We start from the raw sequence: 9,579 nt of genomic DNA on the forward strand, positions 1-9,579 counted from the left end.
GGTGACCATCGGACCACTCTCCTCTCAGACCGGTTTCCACAATCTCTAGCTTAAACTTGGACAACGGCTTTATAGTGATTTTTTGCGGTCGGGGCGGCCTAGTGGTGTTTCCAAATCAGATAGCACCGCTTCAGACACCCTAGCGAGAGTAAAAGGCTTCTGCGCGTTACAAAATCTTGGAATGGATTCATCCGGGTTGTCTTTCTCTGCTTCTCCGTCATGGCTGTGATTTTCCATGAGGCAAAGCAGGTAGTGGTCAGTTGCCACCCCAGTGCTGGTGATTTCTACCAACCAGACGAAGCCCGTGTCATCCCAACGGTGGATAGCACCGGCACTTTGTTCTCGAGCCGAAAATATGTTGCCTAGATTGTGTCAGTGGAATCCACAACCCGCAGGTGGCTTATAGACAGCTTGGATTCCACACTTACCTAATGGGACGATTAGGAAAGCCTGGTCTTCTGAGCCATTCTCGCCTGCTTTATATCGTATCCCGAACAAGGGGCCGGCATTGATCGCTGTGATGTCGTAGAACTCTCGGACACTCAGTTCTGTCTCTAGAGGACCTAGGACTCGGCCGTTGAGGCGCAAGGCCAGTGGAATGCCCTGATAGCGTCCGAGATCAAAATCTGGCTTGACGGAGAGATATTGGCTCCAAAGCCGTGAGTTCACCTTGCGCAACGCCTCATTGTTCGCACTCCAGTCGGCCATCCGCAGACAAGCGGCGAATTCTTTGTCGGATATGTTCTCGACAGTCCACAGGCTCCGATCCAGGCTCCTATCCACCCTGTCAAAGAATTCCTTGACAAATCGTCGCCCATGTTGGTCTTTCAGGCGCGTTGTCCATTTTCTACGCTCGGCAAAACTGGTAGAGCAATTATCCCACTCATACTGAAGCGACAAGTATAGCGATAGAGTATCATCACCGGATTCCTTTGGGGTGCCAGCAGATTGGTCAGCCTGAGTGTCAGTGTGCACATTCACTTTCCGCTCTAGTCGGGTGCCTGGATGGACGGCAGCCACTCCAGCGATTGGGCAGAATCGACCACAGCGCTGGTTATGGCGGACGCAGCTATCCACGGGTCGCGACTCTGTTTTGGTAGAAGACCTAATGGGAAGATGATTCCGTGAGCGACATTGATGGGCTGGTTCCAGGAACAGTGGGAGGTAGTGGTGAGCAAACTATGATGGCGATGGACTAGTGAACTTGTGAATGAAGGATTCTAGTGTGCAATGTTTGGCCGTCAGTGGGTACCCGTTTAACCCTGTACCACCTCGCCTCCGCTGTCAGCGTATCTACTCAGGATGGAAGCATTGGAAAGACCACCGAGCACGATCAAAGACGACAAAGGACGCACAGGAGAAGATCGAGTACATCTCAGCGCAAATGGAGTCCGCAGCAGTCCCAAAATCCCACGCGGACGTTTCCTACTGCGCCGAGTCAGTCGCTGCCGCAAAGCTTTACTCACTGCGCACTGAGAAGCTGGTTCTTCAGTGATACCCGACTCGCTAGGATTGGGTTGTGTCTCCCATGACCTGGAACAGAGCTCTTGTTCATGCAGAGTGTGATCCAGCCCGGCTAATGCTCAATGGTCGGCAAAGAAGGCCAGGTTGAGGCTCATCGGATTTGGAGCACGGATTATCGGCAGCGATGAGGATTAAGGTGAACATTGCGCGGAACCTGAACGTAAGCGTAACATGGCAGCACCATGCGTTCCTGAAAGCGGCGGCGAATGGATATCTGAACATTTCCGAGTAGAAGACAGATACTGAAGGTCGAGTCGCGTGGGAGGTCAGAGAGACGAGTACGAATTAAGTTCTGTGCGTCTCGCTTCCATCCGCAGACCATCGCCACAGCCTCACTAGCAGACTAATAGTGACTAGCCATTCACTTGTGTGGGGTGCCCTGTGCTCCTCATTCTCAAAAGACCAAAATAATTATTGCATTGCAGCCCACCGCAGCGCGACTAGACATTCCCAGACCTGTAACTACATACAACAGCCACTACCCATTGCCTTCACAGCGACCTGAAAGACACATTCGACAATCTCCCTGCATACGGCGACCATCATGGACTCTGTTGTTCTTCGGCCCTTGGACTCCATTGAGACGCACCTCAACGCCCTCGTCACCTCTTTGACACAAACCAATACCTTCGCCAACGCGCCGCAACTCGCCCAAGACCTCATCGCCGACGACGACGAGCTCGCCTCGTCCCTCTCCTTGCTGCAACGCCATCAGCAAAACTACGCGCGCATACTAAATCTCCGTGCAGAGGCCGCTACGCTGCAAGAACAGCTAAAGGACACAATTCGAAAGTGTGTCTCCTTCAGACAAGAGATCGGCCAAATCAACCCGTCAATTCTCGATCTGGACTCGGATGAAGATGGAGAAGACGAAGATTCGCAAGTTGCACGAGTCGACTACCACACCCTTCTCACCTTCGCGGCGAGGATAGGCAAACACAATACAATTGCGGCGAGGGAAGCCGAAGCTGAATCTCTACGGAGGAAGATTGCCGCCAAAAACAAGGAGCAAACGTCGCCACCTGCAGTTGCAAATGGCCTCGAGGCACCCTCGGCCACGGCCGAGAGCGCACCTGAGGGAACAGAGGAGGCCAGAGATGAAAACCATACTGCCGAAACAACTGCGGAACTGATGCGCATAAACAACACAATCGCCGTGCAGCGCGCACAAATGGGCATGTCATTCCCTGACGCAGGAATATTACGCGTCGGCGCATTGGGACAGCTCCAGCTATTCTTGGAGCGGCAGCGACAACATTCGGGGGTTGATGCGGGTGCAGGACAAGAGGAGGCCAAGGCCGTGCAGGAGGCGTTGGAGAAGGAAGTGGAGAAGATGGTCAGAGAGACCGAGGACATTGCAGAGGATACAGGAACAGCTGGGGATATGGAAGAGGACGACACCACCGCCACCGCCGGTGGCTGGACAAGTCCGGTGTTGAAGCGTGGATTGACGTTTGAGGGAGAGAGCAGTCAAGATGCCTCTGCAAGTGCCGGCCATCCCTCGACGGGTCAAGCGGCACTTCCTCCAAAGCCGCCCAAACCACCGCAGCCGAAGAGGAAGCTCGACTTGGACTTTCCCGACAGCGACGAGGAGGATGAGGATTGATGCAGATCCCCCCTTTTCAGCAGAAGCGACTTGTTCAAATGCAAACTTTTCAAGGGATTTATTTGCCCCATATCCGACCCAACCACTTCACCAGAATCAAAGGCCAAACGGAGGAAGAAGACCCTTGATCGTCTGAGATGGATATCCATCCTCTCTTACTTCTTGCTTCTTCTACGGCAGGGGGTACTCGTGTAATAGACATATGCTATGTCACGTTCATATGTCTGCGCTTGGAGCCTCGCCAACGCTTGTTGCAGAGCAGGGCAGAGTAGACAAGGACAGAGCAGGGTCGAACAAGGAAAAAATGTCTCCCACTTGAAACTATTCTCCTTGGCTTTGTCGTATCTGTGAACGCAGCTTCATAGGTACCTGCCTACCTACCCATCTATCTGGGTATTTCTGTACATTGTTGTCACTGTCGTCACTCCTGATAGACCATGAATTATTGCTGACAGACGACCTTTGAAACAAGTGTTCTTGTATCTCCTGCCCCTCCTGCACCGGTTCCATGCTCACACCACAGCTCTGATCATCCCACAGACAGCGCTTCTCTCTGAAGGGGTGGCCATATTCTCCAAATCCTTCGACCCCCACGCGTTATTCCTTGAACCAGTGAAGTTGATTATCCATGTTGTTTGTACAAGCCTACTCTCTGTCAGTCTTCGGTCCCCAAAACTCCAGAGTTGTGCTTCAGACACTTACTCTCTCGTGCTTCACCAACAAGTCAGTCTGCACCATCCAGCAAACTGCATCTTCCATGGTCTAGCGCCTGGTCCTGCGGCTCCCCCTGCGATTTCTCTGTCCAAAACTTTTCACGTCGCGGTGCTTTGGAGGCTCTGGAGATGGACTCTTTGGATCAAAATCATAGTCTCCGTCGGTGTCGTCGTCATCATTTTCAGAAGGAGTCTCACTTCCAATCAGATCAGACAGTGTTGGTGACTTTACCCGCTCTGCCACTGGCTTGTTGAAACCGTGTGAGGACAACTGATCGTCGGGATGGTAGGGAGGAGTCGGTTCGTCTCGGACAGAACGGTGTGGTCCACCTTGTTTTGTGAGTGGCATCATGTTCCGGGAGAAGTCAGCCTCATCGCCAGATGCGGCGGGAGTGAATCCAGCGGACGGTGTTTGTGGTAGCTCTGAAGAATGGTTTCGCCCTGCCTGGTTTGTCGTGTGATATGGCGACTGGAAGGTGTTGTGTCGTGTCTTGCGGATTCGCGGTTCAACCGACCTAGTCATGGTACTTAGATCCTCGTCGGCTCCCTCTTTGGTGCTGTGTTGAGTTCTGGCAAGTTTTGGGGTAGCAGCACCGGCCTCCTGGTCAGTATCATCCAGCGCAACAAAGTGGTAAGATGGGGAGCTCATTATGCTCTTGTCCAAGTGTCGCGCCTTCTCAGCGTCTATGCCACCAGGGTCTTGTCTTGCAGTATTGACCACGGGATTATCATCGCGGAAGAGATCCTCGCGGCGATAGAATTGTAGATAACGGGGGTATTGCTTAGTGTAGAAGGCCAGTTGCTGTTGTGCGCGAAGCTCTCTTTGTCTTTCTTGATGCCATGTAGCTTCTTGTTCCACCCGTCTTTGGCTCAAGATATCTGACTTCTGCTCCTCCAGCTTCTGCCGGATGTACTGCGCCTTCTGTTCGTCAAGACAAAGCTGATAGCGTCTTGTCATCTCGGGGTCAGTTTCTAGCTTGTGCTCGGCAAGCCCCTGGTAGGACATGATCTCCTCAGGCCTCTTTCTCGTCATGATACCGTACCTCAGGTTGGAGAAGGACTGGACCCACGCGTTGCCGTCTTGATGCATGGCTTCTTCCAAAGGGGGCAGCAGAGGGCTTGTGCGCGGAGGAGGATCGCGCTCGTCGGTCAACATCTGCTCTTGTGATGGATGGTCCATGCTTGAAGCACAAACAGCTGTGGCGTTGTGTGTGTGTAGGACCTTTGGGTAGGAGTCGATGGATGGCGAGACGATGGAGGAGAAGTGGAAGTGACATTTTTATATTGTGCCAGGTAGAGCGGCTCAAGTGAAGACAGCAACGCCTCAGCCTGAGCGCGTAGTCCAGTCGACCGCCAAGTTCAATACCAGGGTACAGTCGGTCAGGTCGGTTGCGGCAGTCGCTGTCAACATCTCAAACGCGACCTTGTGCTGTGAATCTTGTCAGCGCTGCCGCACCACAAACAATGGCCATGTACCCACCCAACAGTGAAGAACAAAGGGGGAAAAGAAAATCACACCGATATATATTGTAACGGACAAATTTCTGTCAGCAATTCAAGAGCTGGTACAATGGTACATTGGTGTAAGGCTTGTTCACACGCCCTCAAACTCTCACCATTGATCATCCTTTCTGGATCCCATCTCCCTAAGTCGCCACCAACTGAGAATACCCTGAAGTCCATTCAATCTGCTGTTGTAGGAACTCTACTAAGCGAGCATCTCCCTCGATCAACAGTCATGGTAACTTCAGGTATGATCATAGGCTCATCTCTTCTCCGCCAAAAAAAGCGCAGGAGTTCTGGGAAAGGAAAAAGGAAATGATCATGGGATTGTATACAAGAAGGCACGATGGACACGGAAGCGTCCTCTTCTGTTTACCAACTTGAATATGCTAAAGGAAAAAATAAAACCTTACCAGAGGGTCGGGTTTTCTCATACGTGAGTTTTTGCAACCTGAGATAAGTGGTGTATGCGTGTATATAGGGAGGGGGTTCAAGTCAGGGTCAAAGAAAACTTACTTATTTGTTTCCTTGTGAAATTTCTTTCTTTCTTTTATTTTGATAATGTGCGAGGAAAATCACTACTTAGCATAACAAACCCAAGTGAATCATGTCTGTCAGTGAGAATTAGTTACCTCCAGCTCAAAGGTCACTAGCATTGGAACATACAATCCTTTTTCCTACTACCACTTGAACTTACGTAATAGTTCTTTTCCATATGGAAAATTGACGGACCTGACTATTATTGATAACGATAACCCTATGATGAAGAGCATCACAATCAGGCCAGCCACATATTCAACATGATTTGTGTTCTCAGGGGTGATCCGTAGTGGAATGAATTTACTGAGGCTGGACCCTCCGGCCATGTTGTTCTTTATACTGGGGATGAGGGCAGAGTACATAAGTAGCTTGTACAAGTCAACTATAATAGTGATCTTAGAGTATTAGCTAAGTAGTCATGATAGGGCCGAGACAGAGCACGACTTACTTACCTATATACTCCATCCCGAGTGCCAGGCTAACATTACTGTCAGGAAAGGGGCGTCAGCCTTGTTGGGGAAGCGGTCTCCAATTTCGGTCAGCGCGCTAAAATGGAGGATCACAATCCCAGATGCATGAATAAGTAGGAAGATTGACAGTGAAACGTCGAGATTGGAGTCATGAGTTGATTCAAATGGCTGTCTAGATCATCAATTAAATGAGTACGTAGAAGAATGGAGGCAGTGTTAGAATCGTCGTTAGCTCCCTCGCTTTCCCCATCCACTGAAAAATCCTCCGGTGCTTGCCGTCGGTGCATGCGTAGATTTGGGAGTTTCTTTTGGCGGTTGACTTGCCGCCACAGCAGGCGTCGTTGGTGACTCGGTCGCACTGGCTCGCGTGGTAGGGGAGGATGTTGATCCACCCAAGATCTTGCGCAAGGCATCTAGCTTTCCTTTGGTCTCCTCCAACTCCTGTCGTGCCACCGCCTCAGCTGTCTTAGCATTCACCAACTCCAGCAGTAGTGTATCATTCGAGATGGGCTCGTGGTTTTCAGTGGCGAGGACGGCTTGGGCGTTGAGGCTGCTTGAACGCTTAGAGTAAGGCCCAACACTGCTTGATCGGGGCAATTCCGGTTTGCCCAATTTCAGCTCTCGCAGTCCAGATTTTGGGGGAGGCAACTTCAGGTCTGGGAATTCAGTGACAGGGGTGTAGAGGTCGGCAGGTGAGTCTGGCACCGAGTTATTGCGGGAGCGCAACTCGCTGACCGTCCTTTCTAAACGCTGCTTGTCACGATGCGCATCCTGAATCCGAGCTCGAGCATCTCGCAGCTGCTCTTTGAGAGTGTTTTGCTCTGCTTCTCGCTCGTCAAGTTGTCTCATGAGATCTCGACACCTCGTTACCTCGGCATCATGCTTCTCCTTCAACTCCGAAACTGCGTCGCGGAGCTGGTGTTTGGATTGCGACACAGATAGTCGCTTGGAGCCGTCCCGACACAGTTGACATTCAGCCTGAGCCATGAGAATGTCAAGTTCCATATCTTCGTCTGTGGCCTCCGAGTTGTCCACATCCACCAATTCTCTGATATCGGTCGTCTGCCGTTGTAGTCGCTCCAGCAATTTCCGGGCAATCTGCCGATCCTCTTCACGTTCTTCTCGCTCTTTCTGAAGCTCTTGGGCAAGTTCCACATGCTGCCGTTGAACTTTGGAAAGTTCTGTAAGCAAATCTTCGATCTGGTTATGGAGATTGCGATTGCTCGAATCGGGAGTAGGTACGATTGCAGAATGGACGCTGGTGGCAGCGGATACGGTCGATTTCGGCGGCGTTTCTTCCGAGATATCTGTGGCAAGTGTACTGACGTCTGTGTTGGTTGTCTCAAGCGAGTTAAGGGTCGATGTCAGACTTTGTCCTGAGGACGATTTCCGAACCGACTTGTTATTTCCTGGGATTGTAAGACTCAGATTCTGGGATCTAGATGGCGCGTGGGACGAGCCTGCCCAGAATCTACCCAGGAACGAGGACACGGCACCTTTCAATGAGGGTGCCGCCGTTAAGTTCTGCGAATGCCTGAAATTTGCCTCCAGTGAGTCAAGGGACTCTCGGCTCACCAACCCAGTCAATGACACAAAGTCCGATACCAGATCATCTGCATGCTGTGCATAAGTGTCCCAGAGACTTCTCGACAGCAAAAACTGCATCGCGTCCTCAAATTCGGTGGAGGCAAGTAGCTTCTTCTGGTTCCGTTGCATCAGTGATAACGCAACCCTCATCAGCGTTTCTGTTGCTCCTTCGGACAATATCACATCGTAAATTCTGAGAAGCATAGGGAGTGGACAGGTGACGGCGAAAAATGACAGGAACCATTGTGACACATATAATGGTTCGACCTTTAACTCCTCAAGATGAGCCGCCAGTTGTGGTAAGTGTCGAATCAAAAGTTGCTGGAACTGGTATATTCGAAGATGTAGTCCAGACAAATCGGGTAAATAACATGAACGCAGGTCATAATTTTCCATAAGCCTACATTGGTGTCAGCTTTCTCAATGAAAAAGGAGCGGTGTTCAGACCTAACAAGGATGCAAAAAGCTTCCGGTTCGCTCATGTGCATCAGGAGTGGCCCAACGACGAATCCAAGGCCCTGGCAATAGCCGATTTTGCTGTCGTAAAGTGAGAAAGCTTTCAAGACTTTGCCGAGCATTCTCTGGCCATCGCCGTCCTTCTCCCTAAACATGTCCACGTTGGGAAAGCTCCTGCCCACATCTTTTCCAATCAATCCGTCGTAAGGCGAAGGCTCATTGGAGAGTCTCTGATATTCTGAATGTAGAAATCCATCGTGAGCTTGAGCAATACTGGGCCAGACAACACCACGTAGCGGTGGTGGTACACCTCCTCGAATCTTGTTGGATGTCAGAGTGGGTAGTCGTTGGGCTGTTTGAGTATAATCTTGAACCAATGCTGCCCAAAATTCCAATTCTGTCATGGGAGGAGCAGGAAGTAGCGAATACCTCAAAGATTGGCGCTGGGGACCATCAACCATTCGTTTGAGCTGCTGTACCGAAGGAGGGCGGGTGTTTTTGCGCGGGCGCGAAGGCGTTGTGATGCCGGCTTTAGGATTGGTGGCTAATGCTGCATTCTCCTTCTCCAAACGCGCCAGCAACAACGTCGTCGACTACCTCTTGTTAGCCGCAGTTATAGCCAGAGATATCGAGAGCTCACCTCATCCGTGGCTTCATCCCTCTGTTCCTGTTCCTCCGATTTTTCAAGACCCTCCCAGTTAACGGAATTTAGCGAAATTGAGCTTTCGGAAGTATGGGAAGAGGATCGACTGGTGCGAGATGAGGGCGGACCGCTGCGAGGCTGCGAGGCCTCTTGAGAGATGTCTGGTTCAGCGATGATGTCGAGATCGGGATCAAAGGGTATATCTGACAGTCGCACTGAGACCATTGAACTGTGAGGTAGAGGTACATTCTCGGGTTCTATATCACTTCCATACTCGAGCATGGTCTCGGAAGGGACTGGCGGGATGGCTTCAACTTCGGCCATGTTGGTTGTTCCTGGGAGCTTTAAGGCAGTCTGTCACCCTTATAGAAATAGCGATATACGAGGCGGGGGTGATAAGAGAGGCCCAGATTCCAAGGGCAAAAGAGTGAGCACTTGGAGTGGTTGATACTTGGGAAGCTGTGACGGCCCGCAGATATCACAACGAGAGACTGCTCGCCAGGTCTGCCAGCGACCGTGCGAGGGGAGTGCGATGCA

General features: G+C 51.2%; 4 protein-coding genes across 4 annotated transcripts; 1 reads left to right on the forward strand and 3 right to left on the reverse strand.

Annotated features, from left to right (window-relative positions):
* Positions 1–69: 69 nt before the first annotated feature.
* Positions 70–708, reverse strand: AYO21_04737 (hypothetical protein; the record flags this gene model as incomplete). The annotated part of the gene is made up of 2 exons (XM_022654709.1): positions 70–362; positions 429–708. The coding sequence occupies 2 exons, from the start codon at positions 706–708 to the stop codon at positions 70–72; spliced, it is 573 nt and encodes a 190-aa protein (XP_022513076.1).
* Positions 709–2,068: 1,360 nt separating this feature from the next.
* On the forward strand, positions 2,069–3,130 carry AYO21_04738 (hypothetical protein; the record flags this gene model as incomplete). The annotated part of the gene is made up of 1 exon (XM_022654710.1): positions 2,069–3,130. The coding sequence occupies one exon, from the start codon at positions 2,069–2,071 to the stop codon at positions 3,128–3,130; it is 1,062 nt and encodes a 353-aa protein (XP_022513077.1).
* A 762-nt stretch (positions 3,131–3,892) lies between these two features.
* Positions 3,893–5,023, reverse strand: AYO21_04739 (hypothetical protein; the record flags this gene model as incomplete). Its single annotated transcript, XM_022654711.1, has 1 exon — positions 3,893–5,023. One exon carries the CDS (start codon positions 5,021–5,023, stop codon positions 3,893–3,895), a length of 1,131 nt encoding a protein of 376 aa, XP_022513078.1.
* A 1,561-nt stretch (positions 5,024–6,584) lies between these two features.
* On the reverse strand, positions 6,585–9,366 carry AYO21_04740 (hypothetical protein; the record flags this gene model as incomplete). The annotated part of the gene is made up of 3 exons (XM_022654712.1): positions 6,585–8,270; positions 8,348–8,992; positions 9,040–9,366. 3 exons carry the CDS (start codon positions 9,364–9,366, stop codon positions 6,585–6,587), a joined length of 2,658 nt encoding a protein of 885 aa, XP_022513079.1.
* Between the last annotated feature and the right edge of the window lie 213 nt (positions 9,367–9,579).

This window comes from Fonsecaea monophora (assembly GCF_001642475.1).
Source record: "Fonsecaea monophora strain CBS 269.37 chromosome Unknown Scaff27, whole genome shotgun sequence".
Lineage (NCBI taxonomy): Eukaryota > Fungi > Ascomycota > Eurotiomycetes > Chaetothyriales > Herpotrichiellaceae > Fonsecaea > Fonsecaea monophora.